Genomic DNA, 25,414 nt, shown 5'->3' with positions numbered 1-25,414 from the left:
AGGGGGAGAGTGCAGAGAACCGTTACCTCTGGGAGCTATAATGGATGAACACCTGTCCATGAGGTGTCCTCTTCTGAAGGTAACACTGAAGCCACCGCGGGATTCCCCCCCCCCCAACATTCTGGCCCAAAATTCCAGTTGCTCTACTATAACTCATGGTTCCCAGTCTTAAAACCAACAAAGCAATCCAACTGCCAAAGCAAGGAGCCGAAACCCTTCTCCTGGAGCCAGTCTGAAATCATTCCAAACCCAGAGACGCACAGCCTCAGTTCTGTGACGTGGCTGAGCCAGACTGAAATGTCCCCAGTGCAGCCTCGGACAGCACGCAAAAATATTCCTGCTCCAGAATTAGCGCCACATTTCCCAAGGCTCTGGCTAAGAAAGGAACACCAGGGAGGAGTCTGATCACTTGACTCCGTATAGGAACCGGAGCAGTGGGACAGAACAGGTAAATCACTGCAGCACATGGATGCTTGGCTGGGTGATGCAGGATACCGACCGCAGGCTAGTGGAACTGAGCTGAGGATTGAGAGCCCCTGACTCATTGTATGGCCATCAACATCTCATAGCTTCTCTGCCTCAATAGCCCACATGGGAAACTGGGAGGATACGACTTCCTCAACCAGGGGGCTGTGCAAATCATTGATTTTTGGTTCACTGGCATTTTTTTTAAATGAAGGTTCTTTTGGGGTGAAAATGAGATTTTGGGGGAATTTTTGTTGAATCAAAAATTTGGAAAAATGTAGTTTTGAGTTGAACAAAACCTTTAGCATTTTTAACCTTTTTCATGAAAGCAAAGGAGGAGGCAGTGTTGGCACCCGAATAACCTTCAGCTCAGTGTGTGGGACACTCACTTGGGACAACAGGGACCTGAACCCAGGTGTCCACCTTCCAGGTGAGTGTCACTGGGCTCAAGTTATAAGGGGAAGGGGTGGGGGGGACACCACCACCAACACCTCCCGTCTTGTGAATGGTGACAAGCCCAAGTCCCTTGTGAATCCAAAATTATTCAGCAAATTTGACCCAAAACTGCATTTCTCAGCAACTAAATTATTTGTCCAAAGAATGTCCCCCAGTTCTAGCTGTGAGGATTGGTTGATTAACAAGCTTTAAAGATGCTAAGTGTTATCATCACATCAACAGGTGACACGATGTCCCTATGAAATGCCCTCCGGCACAGCACCAAAATCACAGGGAAGCCCATTTCACACAGTTCTGAGCTGAAACTATAAACTGGACTGTTTGCTCAAAACTGGGCCCATGTTCAGTCCACAAACCTATGAGCTCTGGGCTGTGATCTGAATTGGTATCTAGACTTGAATTCTGAGTGTGCGCCCACCTGCTTTGGGGGTTAACTACAAATCCATCACACGGCGCTCATGAAAGCCAGATTTTGCTAACTATCTCAATGCAACAGCAACAGCCAGCTCAGCCTAGACTCAGGGATTAAGAAGCCCTCTCCTCCTGTGGGTACATCACTACCGAAAGGGAAAGCAGGTGAGAGCGAGTCACAATGGCTTCTGCCCCAGGAAAAATTCTGGGTCAAAATCATCCCCTCTGTAGGATGACTGGGAGCGCTGGGAGTTTTAAGCTGCCACTGCGTCATTCCATCCAGGGAGTGGTTTGCCTTGCCCTTCCCTCCACCACTCCCTCGGTAACAGGCTGGAGGCACTGACTCAAAAGGCCATTCTTGGTAAGCTGGCAACACCCTGCACTCTGGATCCCAGAAACCAAACCGTGCCCCTGCAGGGGGAAAAGGGACACAAGGAAGAGGAGGGTAATTCTCTGAGCCAGCCCCACGGCTCCCCCGGGCCAAAGCAAGGCTACAGCGCCCCAAACCCACTTCTCCATGGCTGACTCCTGTGTGGGTCCGTGGCCCCTCCTTGGGCCTATCCCATAAGGACGGTATTAGCAGAGAAAGGAAGGTTACTCTTTGGCACCGAAGATGGGTTGGAAGATGCTAGAGACAAACGACGGTGTGGAGGACTAACACCCACAGGAGCATTTCCAGCACCCCACAGGCTTCAGCTACAGCCTACCTGCCTGCTTGCAGAACTCCCGATATTCTGAAGAGCCCGAAGTCCGTGATCACCACCTTCCCGTTGTCATAGAAAATGTTTTTAGACTTGAGGTCTTTGTGAAGGATCCCTTTGGCGTGCAGGTACCCCATTCCCTGCAAGAAAGGAGAGAGAAGGAACTGGAAGGGAGACACACACAACTGGAATAGCACAATCCCTGAGGAGACAACACCAGCTCGTGCCAGCATGCAGCATGGTTACGGATGGCTGCCAGTACCATCGCTAAATGGACCGAACGCAAGGAGAGGGGAAGGGATTTCAGACGTGAGTGCTCCTTCACTTCCAGGCAGCTGGGCCAGTCCAAGCGAGGGGTCCAGGAAGGGTGGGGGCACACACATTTGGATCACCCTTCTGCTTGCAAAACAGAATTTCAGCTGTGAGAGAAAACCACATGACACCATTTCACCCCTGGGCCTTGGCTCCTGCCCTGCACACGTTCCCTGGGCGGCACGCAGCAGGGTGCGTAGGGCCGTGATGCTCGAGTGCAAGCACGAGCAGGGTGCAACTAAGATTTCAGGTAGCCTGGATCCACTCAGCCCTCCACAGCCCACTCCTGCACCCTAAAGCTCTAATCAGCGGGAGTGTGAACCCCCAGCAGAGCTCTGCCCTAGGGGACACAGGGAATGGAACGGTTCTTCCCGCACAATGCAGCAGTAAGCCTGCAGCCAGGGCCATGTGCAGCCATGCAGAGGGGCAGCTTCACTAGTTACTATCCGCTCAGTCATGCCCACTGGCCATTGCCTGTGTAAGGGCAGCGAGGAACTGCCTTGCCCCAGGAAAAGCTCCAGGAGCCATTCTGCCTTAGGTAGTCACAAGACATCCAGGCACGTGAGGGAATGACTATTCCCTGTGCTGCACAGGACTCGCTGTCTGACCGTAGGCTTGTCACTTGGAGGCTCCCTGCCTCAGTTTCCCCATCTGTAAAATGGGGATGACTAGGATAAGCCAGGAATTCGCAGGGGTGCTGTGAGAATCAATTAATGTTTACAAAGTGTATTGAGATCCTTGGCTGGATGCTGCCAAAAAAGAGCCATTCTGTTATCATTTTATGCCTATTTGCTAAGCTGGTTCCAATTTCATCATCCTGATTAATTCATTATGCAGAAAAAATCAACAGCATAACAAATCGCGTTCACTTTCTTGCAATCCTCTGCTGAGGATGAGGAATACTGTCTTCATTTTCTTTTTGATTTGGGGAGCTGGAAGGTAATTCAGAGCTTTCCATCTCCACCACCACCATCCCTGTCTGAATCATTAATTCATGTTTTCTACCTTCACCCCAAGATTAGTCTAGAAGTAATTAGAAATAATTTCTAATGGTCTAGAGATCATAGCAGCGTAGGAGGCATGTAAAGGCTTGGTTTAGCTTTGTCTCCTATTGAGACCTATGTGGTGGAAAATTATAATTAGCACCAGTGATGTAAAGAAGTGGGGGAAGGGAGATCAGAACTTCCCTGCAGCGAGCCTGTTTGAGATGGTCAAAGCCAGCCAATGACCGAGTTCTGCTATGAAGACATCTGGGCTGTGACGCTAGGTTATGTTATAAATGTCATGTCTGGAAGAACCCACACTCTGAAGCCCGCTCTCAGGCAATGTCGACACTAAGGGTATGTCTACACTACAAGAGTAGTTCAATTTAACTTAGGTCGAATTTGTGGATTCGACCTTATGAAGTCGAATTTGTGTATCCACACTAAGGACACTAATTCGACTTTGTGAGTCCACACTAACGGGGCTGGCGTCGACTTTGGAAGCGGTGCATTCTGGGCAGCTATCCCACGGTTCCCGCAGTCCCTGTTTCCCATTGGAATGCTGGGTAGAGCCCCCAATGCCTGCTGGGGGAAAAATGTGTCAAGGGTGGTTTTGGGTAACTGTCGTCATTCAACCGTCACTCCCGCCCTCCCTCCCTGAAAGCGCCGGCGGGAAATCTGTTCGCGCACTTTTCTGGTCAGTGACAGCGCGGACGCCACAGCACTGCGAGCATGGAGCCCGCTGTGATCATCGCTGCACTTATGGCCGTTGTCAACTCCTCGCACCTTATCGAACACCTCTTCCACAGTCAGCTGCTGAGAAATCGGGCGAGGAGGCTCCGGCAGCGCGGTGAGGACATGAAGTGTCAGAGTGGCACAGACCTCTCACAAAGCACGGGATCCCGCGCCGCGGAGATCATGGTGGCAATGGGTCACGTTCATGCTATGGGACGGCGATTCTGGGCCCGGGAAACAAGCACGGACTGGTGGGACCGCATAGTGCTGCAGGTCTGGGATGAATCACAGTGGCTGCGAAACTTCAGGATGCGTAAGGGCACTTTCCTTGAACTGTGTGACTTGCTGGCCCCTGCCCTGAAGCGCCAGGACACCCGGATGCGAGCAGCCCTGAGTGTGCAGAAGCGAGTGGCCATAGCCCTCTGGAAACTTGCAACGCCAGACAGCTACCGGTCAGTAGCAAACCACTTTGGCGTGGGCAAATCTACCGTGGGGGTTGCTGTGATGCAAGTAGCCCACGCAATCGTTGACCTACTGCTCTCAAAGGTAGTGACCATGGGAAACGTCCAGGTCGTCATAGATGGCTTCGCCGCGATGGGATTCCCAAACTGCGGTGGGGCTATAGATGGCACTCACATCCCTATCCTGGGACCGGCCCCTCAGGCAAGCCAGGATATTAACCGAAAGGGCTACTTTTCAATGGTGCTGCAAGCACTGGTGGAACATAGGGGACATTTTACCAACATCTACGTCGGGTGGCCGGGCAAGGTTCATGACGCGCGTGTTTTCAGGAACTCTTGTCTGTTTAGACGCCTGCAGGAAGGTAGTTTCTTCCCGGACCACAAAATAGCTGTTGGGAATGTGGAGATGCCTACAGTGATCCTCGGGGACCCAGCCTACCCGCTAATGCCCTGGCTCATGAAGCCCTATACAGGCGCCCTGGACAGTGACAAAGAACTCTTCAACTACCGGCTGAGCAAGTGCAGAATGGTGGTGGAGTGTGCTTTCGGATGTCTCAAGGGGAGATGGAGGAGCTTATTGACTCGCTCGGATCTCAGCGAAACCAATATCCCCATTGTTATTGCAGCTTGCTGTGTGCTCCACAATCTCTGTGAGAGCAAGGGGGAGACCTTTATGGCGGGATGGGAGGTTGAGGCAAATCGCCTGGCTGCTGATTACGCTCAGCCAGACACCCGTGCGATTAGAAGAGCCCAGCAGGAAGCACTGTGCATCCGGGAGGCTTTGAAAGCTAGGTTCCTCAGAGAGCAGGGTAACCTATGACTGTCCAGTCTCTTTACAGAGAAGCTGAACCTGCCCCTGTTTCAGTTACTATTGACTTTTTTCAGCGGTTACATACCCCGTTCACCAGGTTTCCCCCCTTCCAACAGACGTTTAAAAATAAAGTTATTGGAACATTGTTAATTAACAAAGTTTTCTTTACTAATGAATTCGCGTTAAAGGGTTCAAACAGGGACGCAGACTGTGGTGGGTACGGTGTGCAGTGATGTACAGACCGCTTCTACACTTGAGGAATGACAGGCTCCTGCTCCTACAGCGGTCTCTGGGGGGAGGACGGTTACAGGAGGGTGTGCAGGAAGGGGTGGGTTTGCAGGAAGGGGTGAGGGGTGTGTGGGAAGGGTGAGTAGGTGTAGGGGGATGATGGCTCTGGCTGGGGCTCAGGGCATCGGAGAGGCTCATGGCTAGGGTGGAAGGGCATGGTAAGGGCAGCCTGCCTTGCCATTTGTGGATGCCAGGCGCTAGGACCCTGGGGCAGCATACACCTCCCAGACTGACCTGGGGCAGCAGACACTTCCCAGAGTGACCTGGGTGCCTAGTGACTGCACTCTGTGTGTGACCTGCTGTTGATCCTGCCCCCATGTCTGTACCCTGGTAATGGTGGCTGTCCTATGCAATTAACAAACCCCTCCCCCCCCTTCACACAAAGTCTTCTGCAAAGAAACATGACGGAAACAGTAATTAACAGCAAACCATTTTTAATACTCAACTACACAGTTGGGGGATGAAACTGGGATTTGGGATTGGGTGAGCCAGGAAGGAAAGCACTTCTCAAACTTTAGGGAATGAGAGCTGTTTGGTACATGAGCGCTCTGCTGGGGTGGAGTGACAGTTTTCACGGCCCCTAGCACCCCTCCTTCTTGTGATTTTGGGTGAGGGGGGACAGGACTTTGTGGCGGGGGAGGGCGGTTGCAGATACAGTTCAGGGGGGCTCTCTGCTCCTGCCTGCGGTCCTGCAGAACATCCACAAGGCGCCGGAGCGTGTCCGTTTGCTCCCTCATTAGGCCAAGCAGCGTTTGAGTCGCCTGCTGGTCTTCCTGCCGCCACCTGTCCTCCCATTCGCTGTGTGAGCGCTGCTGCTGAGAGAGGGTCTCCCTCCACTGGCTCTGCTGGGCCGCCTCGGCTCTGGAGCAGGTCATCAGTTCAGCGAACATCTCGTCCCGAGTCTTTTTCTTTCGCCGCCTAATCTGCGCCAGCCTCTGTGAGGGGGATGCCGGGGCAGGTCGGGAAACAGCCGCAGCTGTGTGATGGGAAAAAGGAAGTGATTTCCTTGCAAAGATACATGTTTGCGAACACTGAACACAGTCTACTCAGTTTCTGTGAACAAGACCATACACGGCACCTATCTCATGCGCTCTCAGGACAAGTTCGAATTTTCGGCATTCGCTTTCATTGCCTGGGGTCTTGCACTGGAGATCAGACAAGCGGGGCAGGACAGCAGAATCCGTGTAGCAGCCAGGCCTGGTAAGCCGTAAACTTTAGGCTGCTTAAAAGTTAATGTATAGCAGTGCCCTCCTGCTGCAGGCAATCCGGAAAGCATAAACTCTGACCCTGTTCCACCCCCTCGCGGCTGTCCCCGGGAAAGATCCCTGTATGCTTCCCCTCTGCAGCCTCCACCACGTGGCTGTTAAACGACGCTTATTGTTATGCAAAGGAAAAGTGAAGCATTCCCAATAGTAACATTACACTAATTCCCCTAATTAGATGCAACAGTCGCCGAGCAAGATCACCCTGAGGCGGGTCACTAAGAGAGTCAGAGAGCACATGCTGCGTGAAACCCTGCACAGACCAGGGCCCTATGCTGCCATGCTCGTCGAGGCAATGCTCCCACTGTATGTGAGGATAGCGTGGCGCGGAAGAGTGTGCTTCCACGGAGCACCCAATAAGGCACCTCTCCCCAGGAACCTCCTGCGGAGACTTTTCGAGTACCTCTACGAAAGCTTCGTGGAACTCTCCCAAGAGGATTTCTGTTCTATCCCCATATGCATTGACCTTCTTTTCATATAGTTTTTATTCCTGTTTTTTAAAAAATAAATGTTTACATGTTTATAGCACTTACCGACTGATCCTTCCCCTGATTCAGAGTCCGGGTTAACGGCCGGGGAGGGTTGGTAGGGGATCTCTGTGAGGGTGATGAAGAGATCCTAGCTGTCAGGGAAAGCAGTATTGTAAGCGCTGTTGCCTGCCTCGTCCTCCACAAACCCTTCCTCATCTTCCCCATCCGCGAACATCGCCAAGAAACTGCCCGTCGACACTATCCCATCCTCAGAGTCCACGGTCACTGGTGGGGCAGTGGTGGCAGACCCACCGAGAATGGCATGCAGTGCCTCGCAGAAGCGGCATGTCTGGGGCTGGGCTCCGGAGCGTCCGTTTGCCACTTTGATTTTTTGGTAGCCTTGTCTCAGGTCCTTGATTTTCACGCGGCACTGCGTTGCATCCCGGCTGTATCCTCTGAGTGCCATGGCTTTGGAGACCTTCTTGTAGGTCTTTGCATTCCGTTTTTTGGAGCGCAGCTCCGAAAGCACAGACTCATCGCCCCACACAGCGATCAGATCCAAGACTTCCCGGTCAGTCCATGCTGGGGCCCTCTTTCTACTCTGAGATTGCATGGACCCCTCTGCTGGAGAGCTCTGTATTGTTGCTGGTGCTGCTGAGCTCGCCCCGATGTCCAACCAGGAATTGAGATTCAAACTGGCCAGACAGGAAAAGGAATTCAAATTTTCCCGGGGCTTTTCCTGTATGGCTGATCAGAACATCTGAGCTCGGACTGCTGTCCAGAGCGTCAACACAGTGGTGCACTGTGGGATAGCTCCCGGAGCTACTAAGGTCGATTTCCGTCCACACATAGGCTAACTCGACATAGCCATGTCGAATTTAGCGCTACTCCCCTCGTCGGGGTGGAGTACCGAATTCGAACTAAAGAGCCCTCTAGGTCGAACTAATTAGCTTCCTGGTGTGGACGGTTGCACGGTTAAATCAAATTAACGCTGCTAAATTCGACATAAACTCCTAGTGTAGACCAGGCCTAAGGAGCTTGTGCTGGCATAGCTATGTCGGAATAGCCATGCTGGCATAGCCCCCGAGTGTAGACTCGGCCCACACTGACAGAACACAATTTCCCACAATACAAACACCAGGAGTCACCCGATCAAATTCATAGGCAGCAGGATTAATACAAACTAGAGGAAGGACTTTTTTCACACAACACACAATTAACCTGTGGAACTCATTGTCGTGGGAAGGTGTGATGGCTGAAAGTACAACTGGGTTCAAAATAATAACTAACTAAATAAATTCATAGAGGTTAAACCCATCAATAGCTATTAGCTAAGATGATCAGAGATGCAACACCATGCTCAGGGCAATGCAAACCTCTGACTGCCAGAATCCAGGCGTGGAAGAGGGGGTGGATCACTCCAACTTCCCTGTTCTGTTCACTCCTCCTGAAGCTCAGGTTCTGGCCACTGTTGGATACAGGATACTGGGCTCAATGGACCATTGGTCTGAGGCAGTATGGCTGCTCTTGTTATGTTCTAAGGAGTTTTTCTGTCTGGGCAGGAACTCCCCTTCCTGACGATGGTAGCTATGTCAATCAGGACCGTGGCGTCGTCACACCCCTCACCAATGTAGCTATGTCAATACAACTTTTATGAGTAGACCAAGCCACAGAGCCCAAGTGGCAGGAGATGGCTGGTGCCATGGGAAATGCCCAGTCATAAAGAGACCTGACACTTTAAGAATCCATAAACAGGCTTAAGGAAGGAGAACCCAGTTGCTTCTCCATTAAACAGTCCCTCCTCTGCCACCCCACACCAGGTGTACAACAGGTGCCTACCAAGGCATGAGCTCTTTTGTGGTCTACTGTTTAGAGCAGAGGACAGAGTCAGGACACTTGGGTTCTAGCCCGGTTTCTACCTGTGTCATGTTATTGGACCTTGGACAAGACACGTCTGCTTTCCATACCTCAGTTTCCCCATCTGTAGAACAGACACTCTCCTAGCCCACACAGGCTTCCTTCACCAACAAGTGCTACGCGCTCCAAGAGCCGCTGATGAAAGACACCATGGAAGTGCAAAGTATTTTAGCTGAACATGGCGATTATTATTGGAATTACAGGCCCAAAGAGGGGCCTGCACACCCTACCACAGGTAGTAACATTCTATGCCAGCTGGTTTTTGAATGACCGTTACCTTGCCAAAAAACTAAGGGCAAGAAAAGAAATTAATTTGTTTTTGTTGCAGTAGCACTGAGTGGCTCCCAACCAAGATCACGGTGCTAGGAGCTGCACACATGCAAGTTCACGCATGCGCGCGCACACACACACACACACACACACTTATAGTGACAATCAGCTTCCAAATGGCCCATGCAGTAGAACAGGGGTCGGCAACCTTTCAGAAGTGGTATGCCGAGTCTTCATTTATTCACACTAATTTAAGGTTTCGCGTGCCAGTCATACATTTGAACGTTTTTAGAAGGTCTCTTTCTATAAGTCTATAATATATAACTAAACTCCTGTTGTATGTAAAGTAAATAAGGTTTTTAAAATGTTTAAGAAGCTTCATTCAAAATTAAATTAAAATGCAGAGCTCCTTGGACCGGTGGCCAGGACCCAGGCAGTGTGAGTGCCTCTGAAAATCAGCTCGTGTGCCGCCTTTGCCACACATGCCATAGGTTGCCTACCCCTGCAGTAGAAGCTTGTTACCTTAAGCAAACCATCACCACCTATGACTGTTCATTATAGACCAAATCCCCCAGTGATATTTTCAGCCAAACTTGAACCGAAGTCAGCAAAATCCGTGTCAGGACCCAGGGATTGGGACCTGTAAGGATTATACTGAAGCACTGTGAAGGCAGCTGCCCTCTCTGGCTCAGCTGCTGGGCAAGATGTCCGGATTCAGGGTTTTGTTCCGTACCCAAAAAAGGGTGACGTTTGGGTGAAAGACTTTGAAATTGGGCTTGGTCACAGCTGGCCTGGGGTGCACGGCAGTGATTTTATAGTGTGTTGACAACAGCAGACATCCTATAGTAAATCAGTGCTTAGTCACTGGGTGTGCCTGCGCAAGGGTCATTCTCTCCCTGTTCCTTTGTGCCGCCCCTGTGTTTATGAAAGTGGCAGCAGTTCTCAATGAAAGGAAGAGGTGGCTTTGCAGAGCGTTGTTATTTATAGCCTTGGTTTCGGCTAAAAGTTTCCTGTAGGAAAAGCACTGATGCTGCGTACGTAAAACTTCAGAGGACCCCTGTTCGGCCAGCGCATTATCGTTTTACACACAGGGGACACGTTATTTCAGATCCTTCCCAAACCCAGGGACAGGAACCTGCACTGGGGGCCCAAACTCCCCTCTCAGATGCACGCTCAAACTGGGGGTTGCGCGCGTGTGTATCTGAGGGGAGGACATGGTTCTTCGTGATTTGTTTGCTTCGGCTCAGACAGTGGCAGTAATTTAGGAGGAAGGAATTTATCCAACGTATTGCCTAGGACAGTTCTCTAAAGTTGGAACAAGCCCTGGGCTAGCAAACAGCATCTTTACCAACTAGCCCCAATTCTCTACCTCTCCCCTACATCTGTCATCCCAGGTCCCACACCAGGGTCCAACAGCCCCGCTCCTGCCAGCCTTTGCATCAGTAATGATAAGCGCATCCTTCGCTAAGTACTACATGAATGGTCTCAGGCTTCCTGTGTATATGAAAAGTCAGCTCCCCCTGCTGGCTCAGCTTTCTAAACAAATTAACCCGAGGTTAGCTAGGATCACATTACAACAGGAACCCTTGCACCCAATAATCCAATCAGCTTAACGGATCTTCAATCAAATAAGGCGACTAAAAGGATAGAGTCGTTCAATTACTGTGACTGATACAGTATAGTCAGGGATCCCTGTCTGCTCTTACTCCGAGCCACCTCTCCTCCCTCGCTCCAGGCTACGCTGAGCCTTTTCTAGGCTGGCTTGGAGAGGAAAGCCTCAGTGCAATGCAGAGGTACAGCAAAGGCTGCACTGAACAACATGCCAAGCTTGAAAGGTTTGGTGATACACCATGGTGTCTCCCCTGCAGTGGGCGACCACTACACAGTTTGGCCTGTACGCCAAGGACACATGGACAGAGGCAGCTATAATTTAAGGATGGGGGAGGCCCCTCACTTGAAATGGGAGCTGTGGATGCTCAGCCTCTGGAAATCAGGCCTGGGCATTTAGGGAACTGTGACAGAATGTACCCTGTGTCCACGCGCTACATACTATTGTAATAATCTTTGAACAAAGTATGCCTTGGAATGTATGATTTGAAAACTCATAATTTGCTGATCATTATTGTCCTAATAAAATGTGTGTGGCAACATTGTATGTGAAGTTATAAGATTTTGCTGTATGGTGTCCTTAACACATGTTCCAAACTGAGTTTAAGCAATAAACAGAGTCATTGAGCAGGAAGGGAAACATAAGGCTGCTCAAACAGGTGAGGGAAAAGCAGCAGGGAACATCCTTCCCTATAGACTCAGTCCCCTGAATCTCATATGGGAATGTTTTCCAAGAGGGGAACTGACACGATAAAAAGGACCCTCCTTGCTCCATCTCCGCCTATCGATTCACTGCACCAGAAGGGACAAAGGAAGCAGCCATTTAAATGGAGAAGGGGTCCTGACCGATAAAGTTCAGTCAGTAAGACTGCTGAAAGCATGTGGCCAGAAAACTTTGCTTTGAGTTTGAAATAGTTTGTTAAGTTAGGCACCAAGTGTGTTTTAGCTTTATTTTTCTTGTAACCATTTCTGACTTTTATGCCTCACTACTTGTGCTCACTGAAAATCTCTCTCTTTGTGGTTAATAAACTTGTTTTACTGTTTTATCTAATCTGGTTTGGTTAAACTGAAGTTTCTGGGAAACTCCATTTGGGGTAACAAAATGTGTGCGTGTCATTTCTATTGATGAAATGACGGACTTTATATAAACATTTATTGTCCAGAAGTGGGCTGGGCACTACAGGAACTACATGTCTGGGGGGAAATCTAAGGCTGGGAGTGTGTTGAGGTCACCCTGCAGTATAACCAAAGCTGGTAAGAGCCACGGGGTGGCTGGCTGCAGCACGCACACATACATAGCTGGGAGTGATTTGCACACAGAAGGCTGTTTGTGAGCAGTCCACACTGGAGACTACAGGAGCAAGACATTGTAAAGGGCACCCCAGGTTAGAGGGTAGGGGTGACACAGCTACTCATTAATCTGGATCAGTGGTGGGCACTGCGGCCCATCAAAGTAATCTGATTGCAAGCCGCAAGACATTTTGCTGGCGTTGACCATCTGCAGGCACGTCTCCCCAACAGTGGCCAATGCCAGGTGCTTCAGAGGGAGTGAACAGAACAGGGAATCATCAAGTGATCCATCCCCTGTCGCCCTTTTCCAGCTTCTGGAAAACAGAAGTGCTTAACTGCAAGCACTTGCTTAAATCCCATTGACTTCAATAAGGCTTAAGAAGGGGCTTCAAGATCAGAATGTGCTTAAATGCGTTGCTGAATCTGGGCCTAAATAAACCCAAACTAGGTATTAAAACGTTAAGAGGGCACAAGTGACAATACAGAAGCAGAAGAGAAAAGTGAAGATCCTATCGTGACGTGGGCTACACTGCAGAGTCTAGATGTTACTCTTTGACATGCACTTGAGTGTTGCAACAGGTATAAGTTCTACAAAGTAAACAGGGCTAGAGATACCACACAGGTGCACTGCAGCCCAGGCAGGACAGGGAGAGGAAACAACCTTAGCATTTCCTGACTTTTTGTGATTTTAACTGTGCAACTTCCACATTGCACCAGAGGCTGCTGTAGCTATAGGCAAACTAGGCAGCTGGGCCAAACCTGAGCGGACTGCAACTTGGTGTGCCAGATCGCAACGTGCTCACATAGATTTGGCCTGGCCACCCCTCTGTCATGACAACAGCAGGGCCAAACCTGAGTGAGTGGCACTGCAACCTCCCGCCCCCCTACCCCTTCTACCATAACCAGAGAACCATCAGAGAGAGGGCTTGTCATGCCCCCACCCCAGACACTCATCATCCCTCCTGGTTCAGCAAATCTGACATGAGGGGAGGCTGAGGGAACTGGGATTGTTTAGTCTGCAGAAGAGAAGAATAAGGGAGGATTTGATAGCTGCTTTCAACTACCTGAAAGGGGGTTCCAAAGAGGATGGATCTAGACTGTTCTCAGTGGTACCAGGTGACAGAACAAGGAGTAATGGTCTCAAGTTGCAGTGGGGGAGGTTTAGGTTGGATATTAGGAAAAACTTTTTCACTAGGAGGGTGGTGAAGCACTGGAATGGGTTACCTAGGGAGGTGATGGAATCTCCTTCCTTAAGAGATTTTTAAGGTCATCCTTGACAAAGCCCTGGCTGGGATGATTTAGTTGGTGGTGGTCCTGCTTTGAGCAGGGGGTTGGACTAGATGACCTCCTGAGGTCCCTTCCAACCCTGATATTCTATGATTCTATTCTAGGAGGTTGGAGGGGGTGGCACACTGAGGTATTGCCTAGGGAGGCAGATTGTCTTGAGCAGCCTCTGCGATGCACAAATGCAGTTTTTGCATTTTGGTTCCCAGAGTTAGTTTAATTTATTTATTTTAAAAGGAAAAAGCCAAGCTCTCTAACCACAACCACCACTGGAAGTCTGCATGTACCACACATGTGTGTCTTTAAGTGTGAAGGGTGCCAGGGGCACAGGTGGGCAGGAAACAGTTTTCTCACCATCTGAGAAGTTGAGATTTTGAGAAATGTTTCCATCCCGAATTGGGACAAAAAGCCAAAAATCAAACATTTTCACAAACCAAAAATTCAGATCAGGTCAATCAAAACATTTCCTTTCAATTTCAACTTATAAAAAAAAACTTGAGAAAAAAATCTGTAAGTTAACATACATTTCTTAAGAAAAAGTCATTTAAACATAACATTGGGACTTTTTTGTTTAAAAAAAGGTCAGACTGGGACATACTGACAATTTGGAAACTGATTTGCACAGGAACTTTACTGAAACTCACCAATTCTCCCCCCCCACACACACACCCATTGTTTTCATTTTGATGAATCAGCATTTTCCAACCAAAAAATGTTTTTTGTCAAAAAATTGCCGAGCAGTTCTAGCAAGTAACCTATGGGAACCTGGGGTAAACACACAGGTGCTCCGAACTGCATCCCTCAACCTGTTTTTTAAAGTTTGTCACCCTTGAGATCTGCATATGCAAGTGCTCCGTATACACACACGTAAGGAGATAGGCACCAGTCGGCCATTAGTGCTTTGGTGTCCTGCTGGAAGTGCTGTATCCTGGCAGAGCTAACAGGAAGCAGTCAATATCTTTGGCCGGCACATGGCAACATGCACTGAAAAGTATAGCTGTAAATGTGTGTTTGCATCTCTTTGGATGAGAGAGCTACTGAGAGGGATTTTAAAAAAATGTTTGCTGCATGTGCTCAGTATTAAGCTTTCAAATGTTTAGAACTTTCTCTGGGTATGTCTGCACCAGAGCTGGAAGGTGTAATTTCCAGCTTGAATAGACACACTCGTGCTAGCTGTAATAGAGCCAGCACGCTAAAAATAGATGTGTAGCCACAGCAAGGGCAGGCCAGATGCCTGAGTACTTTCCTAGGGTATTGGACAGGATCGTATTTGGGGTGGCTAGCCCATCGCACTGTTATACTTCCATTTTTAGTATGCTGCTCGATCTGAGCTAGCCTGAGTATGTCTACCTGAGCTGGAAACTTACACCTTCCAGCTCCAGTGCAGACATACCCAGAGAAAGTTCCACGTGGCTGAAAGCTTCGTACGGAGCATACGCAGCACATTTAAAAAAAAAATCCCTCTCAAAGCTCTCCCATCTGGAGACACGCACATGCATTATTTTACAGCTCTGCTTCTCAGTGCACGTCCCTTGGCATGCGCTGGCCAAAGACACGGACTGTTGTCTATTAGCTCTGCCAGATCTCAACACAAGCTGGAAACGATACCTCCCAGGTCCAGTGCAGACATAACCTTTTAGTTTCCAACCCATTTCCCCCCTAGCTTGACCGCCAACATGCTCCTCGCTGAGAACTATCTATAGGCTAAGTTTCAATTGGCAAAGTTGAGCTTTCAGTTATCACTGTGACAGCAAAAGGTGGAAGCAATTTTGAGAGCAGGAGAAGACTATTTGTATTCTGGTTTTGGAACACGCCCACACACATGCATGCCTACCTCAAATGTAGCTGCACTGATTTACTTTACATTGATTTTAATAATGTAAAAAGAGAAGCTCTGGACAGCGAGCATGAACAATTACAGCTAAAATGGAGAATTTTTCAGTAAGATCCAAACTTCCAACTAGCTGAGGAACTGGCTGACAGTACTTAAGTAGCTGATATTTCAGATTTCTCCTATAATTTGTTCTCTTTCAAACTAAGGATGAATTTGGTCAAGTTGCGTGAAGATCACCACCATGCAGACAGCAAGCACAGGACTTAGGCACCACTTAAGCCCCATTTTAAGGGCTTAAGTAGGACTTTAGTTTCATAGGCTTTAAGGCCAGAAGGGACCATTGTGATCATCCTGTCTAGCCTCTAAGGGTATGTCTACACTGCAATGTAAGCCCAGGGTTTGAACTCAGGCTCAAGCCTAACCCTCCTTCCATCTTCCCCTCAAATCGCGCTAACCCAGGGCTTGGACCCAGAGACCCAGGACCCCATGGGGGTGGAGGCTCCAAGCCTCCCACAATTCCACTGGCTGACTTTCTTTGCCCTCTGGAGGGCGCTAGGAAGTCTTGGATATGGGTGGTTGGACTCGGGCCTGCATAATGCAGTGTAGACGCTGGAGCCCCAGGTTGGGAACCGGGTTCAACAGTTCCTAACCTGGGGCTACCAATAAGAGTGGACATTCAAGCCTGTGTTAACAAACCCGGGGTCTGCTAACTCGAGTTATGTGCAGTGGCTGAGTTTCACCCAGTGAGACTAAGCTGCCCGCGTGGTATACGGTACCTTCACAATCTCTTGAGCTATCTGCCTCGTTTTGTTGACATCCAGGACAATCTTTGCGTCTCTCACCACCGAGTAGAGCGTCCGTCCTTTACACAAACTGAAAGAAAAAAAGAGGGGGAGATAGATAAACAAACAGGCTGATATAAATAAAAAAACAAGAAACATCATTAAATCCAAACACGGATTAAAAAGAGAGAACCTGTAAAGGGGGCTAAAAATAAATACAGTATTTTGGCTTCATACCAAAACGACGACAACAGACTTTGGAATAAATCTCGGAGCTCTCTCCCCATCTTTGGCACATTGGCAGGGGAATATCTTAGCTCTCTAGTATATTTTGCTAGATCCTGAGCAATACCCGATAACCCTTTCTTCTCTCTCTTATTGTGCTCCCCATTTCCTAGTTGGCAGAAAGCTCCTGGCTTTGGGGCTTCAGACTTTTGGGCAGAACTCTCTGTGTCTCTCCACCTCATCCTCTGCAGGGTAAAACTCTCACAGATCTAAGAGGAGCCAAAAGAGGGGAGAGGGGAAAGAGAGAAAAGCCTGTACACTGTACAGGGTCCTCCAATTTTCCTTCTTGTACCAGTTACAGTAAAATCTATTTACAGGGCCTTAATTACCAAAGGCAGTTGATAGCAGCAGCTGCAGGGGGAAGGGGGCATCTAAACCAATTAAAAATATATTGACATTTGAATATCGTAATGGAGTATGTGGGTGGACTCTGCCTCGGCTTCCTCCCACGAAAGAGGGCTTTTTTTCCTCGTCTATACCCACCTACGCTCATTACAGGCAACTTGAGAAAGAACAGACTAAATACCTGTGTCTGGATAATAGAGCACCCACCAAAAAAAAATCTCTATTTAAATAGGCTTCAAGAATCACAGATGTTAATTTGAATTTGTTCTAGTTAATGAAACAAAAGTTGGGGCTTTTAATTACTCCTTTATCCCACCCACCACATCTTCCTCCTTTCTTCTTCATCATCTTCCTCCTCCTTCACCCTGACACTGGAGGCAGAACACTGGCAATGTTCAAAAACTTCTAGACAGTGTCTTTAGTGGAAATGATGTTTGCAGCTGTGTGGCTGTTTGGAACCGATCTTAGGGAGAGTGTGCAAGACTTGCCTTTACCACCTTGCGTGATAAGGTCAGGCTGAGTGGAATGAAACCTCAGGACAAGTGAGTCCATATCACTTAATGTATCACTTAAGAGCTCTGAGTGGCCTGGATCCCCTGCCAGCCCTACAAAGTGAGAGATTCTGGGGTCCAGCTAATGGGGTGCAGAAGAGGTCAGGGGTGAAAGCCTCACAGAAAACGATGGCCCGACTCTCCTGATCAGTCAGTCAAAGGGGTAACGGATGGGTCCAAAGAGAGCACGCACCATGCAATTCACACCCGTGTGCTCAAATGCTATTAGCCAATTCTCCACCACCACAGAGTGGGTGGAGAGCAGAAGCTTGGACGCCATGTTTGTGAGCAGCGGGGTAGTTCTGGCGTACTGACAAAATGAGCCAAGTTCACCAGGCCTCAAGCCTCCATTACTCAGAGCTGAAGCACTTCCTTCTACCTTCTACAGCTGAACCTTGGAGAGCCTCAGGTCAGTGGTTCTCAATCTATTTACCAGCGTGGACCGCATATGTAGCTCTCAATGTGTTACGTGGGCCACATCCACACGATATTTACACTATCTCTATGGCCCTGAGGACGTCACATGGGCTGAAGCTGTGTGCTGATTGGGCCGCAAGCAGCTCGCGGCCCATGGGTTGAGAACCACTGCCCTAGGTCGATCAGGATTCACATCTGATGGGTGAGAACTATCATTCTTTTAGGTCTGGTGGTTGGGCAAGCTGCAGATTTTGGTTTTCCTGCAACTTGTCCCTGGTTACCATGGTGCCATGTTGCCTAGTAGCCCTAGCCACGTTGTATCAGGCAGTTGAGCTTTTGGGTAGAGCCGGGGCCATTTAACCATGACTATCGCTATTATTCCAAGCCGATTTAGTGATAAGGTCATTTCATTCCTATTCTGTTCAATGATTAATTTAATCTGTTTCTATTTATTAAATGTTCCTGGCAGTCTCTAGATGCATGGACACAAGTGGCAATTCATAGGCTTGGTCTACAATGGACCAGCAGAGCTATGTCAGCTAGGAGTGTGAAAATGAAATCACACCCCCTAGTGAGATAGCTATGCTGACAAAACCGGCAGGACAGGTGGTGTTCCTACACCGGCAGAACTCTTCCTTCTGTCAGCATCTGTTGCATCCATATTAGGAGACTAGGCTGACACAGGCCCCATAGCATAGACATGGCCAGACATTAATACAACGAGCTGACTGTCAGCTAGGTGAATCAGCAATCTCACCCAGCACATCATTTTTATTTGTATTATAATAGCACCCACGCAGGCTGAGGCCCCATTGAGATAGGTGCGGTACAGATGTAGTAAAACAATCTCTGCCCCAAGAGCTCACACATGTGGTTTAGGACAAGGTGGAACAGACACGCTGAAGGGGTATGGAGTGCCAGAGTAACGTGACTGGAGCCTTGTTTCTCACGGGCTGGCAGCATGCACGGTATTTAGCTAGAGGCGTGCAGGCTTGGAGAGGCAGGGAGGTACTTTAACAGAGGCCAAGGAGCAGATGAGTAGCAGTCACCCTAGCTTGATGCTGCCGAGCTGTAATCAGGGTTCTGCCGGCTTCATGGCACCACTGAGCCTGAAGGAGGGATCTGAAAGAGGTTAGTGAGTAGGGTAGGACTAAATGATGAAAGGCCAACAGGAAAAGGGCAAGAAGCTTGTATCTGGCATGGTGGGGAGGAGAGAGGTGATGCATTCCTTGCCCATTGTGCCTGCTCTCTTCCATGCTAATTCTTCAGTGCTCTGCTTTATTCTGTCTATGTTTTTATGTGGGCGTTTGTCCCTGTGATATCTGAGCACCTCCCATGAGGAGTAAACACAAATTTATCAGCTGGGGCCTCTTCACTTCCCCAACACAAAGCCCGGGAAAATGCTCAGTGTTTTCTCTTGCACTTATTTGTATTTTTATTATAAATATTGGACAGTCAAACTCAGAGTGTGATGCTCCTGATCGCCTGGGCATGGAATTTTGTGTAAATGATCAGTAAGTTTTTGTCACAGATATTTTTAGTAAGCCCGTGACCTGTCCCTGACTTTCACTAAAAATATCCCTGACAAGAGATAGAGGCGGGGTCAGCACCCACTGCTGCTGGGGCTCCCGGGTCCCCCACCGCTGCAGTGCGTGGGAGCTCCTGGATCCCCCTGCCCACGGGGCTGGACTGCTGCGGGGTCCCCTCACCCCCAGGAAGTGGCAGATGCAGGGAGTCCCCCCGCCAGGCACTGTGGCTGGGTAGCTGCAGGGGCTCCATCACCAGCCCTCTACAGCTGGGCAGCTGCAGGGTCCACCTGCCGTGGCTGGGCGGCTGCGGGGTCCCCTCACAAGGGTAGGGGCTGGGAGCTGCGGGGGCAGGACTGTCTGGGAGCTCCAGCCCCAGGCAGAAAATGTCACAGACGTCAATGGAAGTCGCGGATTCTGACTTCCACGACCTCTGTGACATAATCCCAGCCTTAATTCTCAGCGTAAATGGGAAAGATTCTGCCAAAAAGAAGGTGGGAAATGATTTAAGGTGGGGTGTGGTGGGGTTTTTGGTTTGGTTTGGTTTTTGCTGTTGTAGAGCTTCCTAAAGGGCCAAACCCAGAGTCCATCTTTGAAGGTCTGGCCAGCCCATTGGCAGCGGGACTGGTGTAATTCTGTTACGCAAGGGGGCCGAGGGGGTCATGCAGTTGTTGTAGGGACCCCAGTTATGGCCCAGAACCCCGTTGTGCTAGGCGCTGTACAAATACAGAGCAAAAAGACAGTCCCTGTCCCACGGAACTTACAATCCCAGTATAAGACAATAGACACCTGTGAGACTGGCAGACCAGGTGCCAGCTCATGCCAAGGTCTCCATGTCTCAGCTGGATACTGATAACTACAGAGCTGGAATCGGTCTGGTTCACCTGCACGTTAGTGTTGCTAAAATAGGTATTAGAATTACAGTATAAGAATGCATTTAGCCTTTAGCCTTTAGGGATGCTTGTAAGTGTCTGCCTGCATTAATCTCACTTATCCCATCGGTATTCTGTACTAGAAGGTGGTAATTGAGTGTTTTGCATTGTAAGCCTCCATAGCTGTGTAAATCACTAGACAGGAGAGAGACACTAACTGGTGTGAAATGCTGCTCTCCCTCAGAAGGCATTATGTCTCGCCTGACAGGGATGGCTCATGGACACCAAACGGACTAGCGTGGAACATTAAAAAGGACAGGTGTCTTTGTTGTTCACTCTCCCATCCCCATGGTGATGAGTCATGCAAGTGAATTCCTCCCGTCCGCTGAATTTCAGTGTGAGTTGGGTACCCATATTCCTGGGACTTCTTTATAATCCCAGCCAGATTATGGAAACACATGAGGCCTGATTCTGATGCTACTCACATTGGTGTGTTGAAGTGTAACTTTGCTGGGGTTACACCAGCATCAGCGAGAAGGGAATTAGTCACAAAGCCTAGGCTAATCTGCTGTCTTGGCACTCATACAACAAGAAAGAAATGAATACCCTAGAAAGCACTGCATCGAGTTGTTATAGAAACCACAATGTCTAAAAGCCCCCTGGTGCAGATGGGAAATGTGTGTTTCTATTCAGAAGCCCTAGTGATGAGCCCATGTCTGACGTGTCAGCCACCAGGGAATACAACAAACTAAAAGAGAGAGAGACTTGGGCACATTAAAAGAGAATGAAGGAACAGTTGTGAAATGCTCGTTGTCGGAATGAAAATGAATGCATCCCTTCATTAATGTCACTCCAGCCAGCAGAGCGAGTTAATGCACACGCCGATTCCCATCACCGACGGAGCGCATTAGTCTTCCCTGCTAGAGACTCACATTCCAATTGGTCTTGGTCAAAAGTCAAATGCTTTTAGTTGTATCAATGTAGTACTTAATATCCATTGGCTTGTTTCCTCTACCGTGGCACATGTCAACCTTCTCTTAGGCCAAGCCTTGTAGGCTCCCTAGAGATTTCCCGTGGTGACTCCACATATAACTAAACCAGGAAAACACTTTTGTAGCAGATTTCCAGATCTACCCAGCCTCTGTATTTGCACCAGCCTTTGTAGAGCTTACCCATCTGCACCCGCTGACCGAGTATTTATCGAACTACAACCCATTTACACTACAAAAACAAACAGGTTTAAACAGAACAGTGAAAGATGGATATGGCCAAACCATGTTGTGTTTGTATGGCTAGGAAAAAATTGCAGGCTACATGTGGTTATCTAAGAGCTTGTCTATGCTTAAAAGTTGTACCGCTCCAGCAATAGGGAATAGCCCCCTAGTGTGGACACAGTTAATCATTATAAACATGCTTATACCAGTATAACTGTATAACCAGTATAGACAAACACCTGTCAGGGGTGATCTAGATAATACTTAATCCTGCCATGAGTGCAGGGGACTGGACTAGATGACCTCTCGAAGTGCCTTCCAGTCCTACGATTCTATGAACTTTCTGCATGCAGCAAGGGGAATAAGCAAGATCAGCATCAGGCACCTTTATACCAGTATTATTGTGTCCACACTAGGACTTTTACCAGTATAACTATTTTGGTTAAAAAAACCAATCACCCAGACTCCTAGTCAAAACAGTATATAAATGTAGACAGTATATAAGTGTAGACCAGGCCTAACATAATTTTAAACATGTTTTGTTCGGTCTGAACAAGGAAAATTAAATGATGCTCTAAAATAGTTTGGCTACAATCATGTTTAAACATGGTTATCTTTGTAGTTTGGAAAGTGAGTGATCTAAATTGCACCTGAAAATAAATGCTGGTGAAAACTTGTGCCATGAGTTATTTGCAACTGAAATTGGGGGTGCAAAAAGGTAGGCCACATTCTAAAAAGCTGGCCCTGTTACCTTTTTGATATGGAGTCTTTTATACAGATCTATTCAAGAAACCAGGATAACATGATCTACTAGGCAACATGCTTCCTGCTGTGTTATGCAATCTTAGCACACCTTAAGTCATGGTAGCCATACTTCCAACCATTCCTTCTTGGTGTAATTCATATTGTCCCCCAAAGAAAACTGACTACAACAGAAACTTGGTAAAGAAGTGAAATAAGTAATGAACCATCACCATAAACAAAATGAAGAGATTGAGTAGAACTGGATCTGGTCTCAGCCCCAAAGTGAGTTGTGATCAGCTGCGGGGGAATGAAGTTTTTAAAAACCGTATTTCAAGCACTTCTGAACTGCAGAGAGAACCTTGGGAATACAGATTTCTTGCAGTCCCTATGAAGACAAGATCCCATCACTTCAATCATTTAGAAGTGCATGATAGATTACAAACTCATTGGGCCCATTACAGTAGACGTTAGGTCCATATTAAATCAGGCAGCAGAAATCAGGTGCAAGTCAAGCCTGGCACTAGCAGGTACCCACACAAGGCAAAGTACCATGCAATGTCGGAGTGGGAGATGCTGCCGCAAAAGCTCACTGGACCCCAAGAAAAGTAACTATACATCAGCCCAAGTGATTCAGCTCTCCCTGCTTTCCACTGGATGGTGAGTAACTCCTCCAAATGAATTAAACTAGCAAATATTGCAGCCAACAAGATTTCTTGGTGGAGAAGAAGCTAGTCACCAACACACAAAGCCTTGTTTACAACTATTATACAGCACCTGAGCCACTTGACAACCCACCTGCAGAATCTTTTCATGACAACTCTCCACAATTTTGTTTCCTCTTACCTCTTGTCTGACATGAATAGTCCCCCTCCATCAGAGCACAAATAACATTCATGAAGCAAACAAAGAGAGGCCTCAAGAGTGCACAGATAACGTACTCGCTTTTCACTTCTGGAGACCTGGGCTGAAATGCAGGATAGAGATAGCTACCCAGCCCCGAGTAGATGTTCCTCCACATCACAAGGGTACATCAGGGTGAAGAGGCCAAAGATTGTCTGTGCTTCACAACATGAACAAAAGGAGCGCAGACATGCCTCTTCAGATACACTGGCTTATTCACTCCTGAAGTGTGTATTCATAACCAAACGTTCGCTTCACCTCACCCTCAGCCTATAATCATACACTTGCGGTGGTTAACAGAAAATCCAGGCTTGTGAAACACAATCCAACTTTACTGTGTTCAGCAAGCACTCCCTGTGGGTTTGAGCTACCGTTGAATGTGCCAGTGAAGAGAAACTCACGACCCATGAATACCAGAGGAGAAGGTGCCTCGTGCATCACACAAACTCTTGCTTCCTCTCGCTAGCCCCAGAACACCGAGTGCCTGACTTCTTGTGGCTGCACAGGGAACTCTGCACTACAGAGATGTACAGAGACAGGGAGCTGAGCAAACTTTTGGTCGTGTTTTTTTTCTATGCAAAACCCAGTCCAACTTCAAGACCTTTTACAATAAAAACAATGGTACAGTGCACGAGCCACTCAATGTTAGCTCAGCAAATGAAACAACGCCCCTACCACAGATGAACCTCCACACAACGACTTTCCACAGAGAAAGCCTGAAATAAACAAACGTGGGCGTTATCAGATAAAGTGAGCGTGCGCAAATTCCAGGGTTGAGAACTTTCTGCTGAGAGCATCCTGTCCCTAGATGCACAAAGGCGTTGTAAGCTCTAGCTGATCTCATCTGCCAAGTTAAGACACGAGGAGAGAGGTATGTGCTAAGGCAGCCAGGGCTGTCTGATTAAGGGTGCCAAGTGTACGGTTTTTTACCAGAATGCCCGGTTGAAAAGGGACCCTGGCAGCTCCGGTCATCACCGCTGACCGGGCTGTTAAAAGTCCATCAGCGGCGCAGCAGGACTAAGGCTCCCTGCCTGTCATGGCTCCGCACGGCCCCCAGAAGCAACTGCATGTCCCCTCTCTGGCTCCTATGTGTGGGGGCAGCGAGGGGGCTCCGCACACTGCCCCCGCCACAAGCGCCGGAACCGCAGCCAATGGGAGCTGTGGGGGCGGCACCTACAGATGGGGCAGCATGCAGAGCCGCCTGGCCACATCTCCATGTAGGAGCCAGAGGGGGGACATGCCGCTGCTTCCAGGAGTTGCTTGAAGTAAATGCCACCTGCAGCCTACACCCCCTGACCTCCTCCTGTGCCCCAACCCACTGCCCCACCCGGAGACCCCTCCCACATGTTGAACCCCTCAGCCCAAGCCCAGAGCCCCCTCCTGCACCCCAAATCCCTCATGCCTGGCCCCACACCAGAGCCTGCACCCCCAGCCGGAGCCCTCACCTCCCCCGCACCCCAACCACCTGCCTCAGCCCGGAGCCCCCTCCCATACTCTGAACCCCTTTGCTCCACCCCCCAGCCTGGAGCCCGCTCTTGCACCCCAAACCCCTCATTTCTGGCCCCACCCCCAGCCAGAGCCCTCCCTACCTCCCACATCCCAACCCACTGCCTCAGCCTGGACCCCGCTCCTGCACCCCAAACCCCTCATTTCTGGCCCCACCCTGGAGCCCGCACCCCCAGCCGGAGCCCTCACCTCCCCCCGCACCCAACCCTCTGAGCCAGCCCAGTGAAAATGAGCGAGTGAGTGAGGGTGGGGGAGAATGAGTGACAGAGGGAGGGGGGATGGAGTGAGCAGGGGGCGGGGCCTCAGAGGAGGGGCAGGGTAGGGGCGGGGCAAGGGTGTTCGGTTTGTGCAAGGAGAAAGTTGGTAACCTCCCCACATCATTTGAGGACCTAACTTACTCTGCTGTTCACTGTGGTACCTGATAAACCATAGCTCCTTTGCAAAGACACTCCGCTAACTGATAGCGCCCTCGAAGTGAAGAGCAAGGAGAAACTCTGGGGAGAATCCACAGGGTGGAACTAATGACACAGTGCCACATTCAGGTTTTAGTTACACCAGAGTAAATCCGGAGTAACTCCAGATTTACACCAGTGTAAAATGCCAACAGAGTTTGTTCCAGAGCCTCTAAGGGACTATGGCTGAGTCAGTTTCCAGAGAACCTGTCGCCTTTCTGTACTGCTGGGATAAAATGAGTGTGCCCTCAGATAGACTCCG

At 49.1% G+C, this 25,414-nt stretch overlaps 1 protein-coding gene across 5 annotated transcripts in view; it reads right to left on the bottom strand.

Annotated features, from left to right (window-relative positions):
- Window positions 1–25,414, bottom strand: part of KSR2 (kinase suppressor of ras 2) — a 302,208-nt gene that overhangs the window by 26,083 nt on the left and 250,711 nt on the right. For all 5 annotated transcript variants that reach the window (XM_044989586.1, XM_044989581.1, XM_044989583.1 and 2 more), the window contains 2 exons: window positions 16,335–16,431; window positions 2,040–2,173 (listed from right to left, as the gene is read on the bottom strand). In XM_044989586.1, the coding sequence (XP_044845521.1) occupies window positions 2,040–2,173; window positions 16,335–16,431 (231 nt within the window). The remainder of the gene's footprint in view (window positions 1–2,039; window positions 2,174–16,334; window positions 16,432–25,414) is intronic.

This window comes from Mauremys mutica, chromosome 16 (genome assembly GCF_020497125.1).
Source record: "Mauremys mutica isolate MM-2020 ecotype Southern chromosome 16, ASM2049712v1, whole genome shotgun sequence".
NCBI lineage: Eukaryota > Metazoa > Chordata > Testudines > Geoemydidae > Mauremys > Mauremys mutica.
The sequence above is the reverse complement of the archived record's forward strand: the minus strand, read 5'-3'. Positions and strand labels throughout refer to the sequence as shown.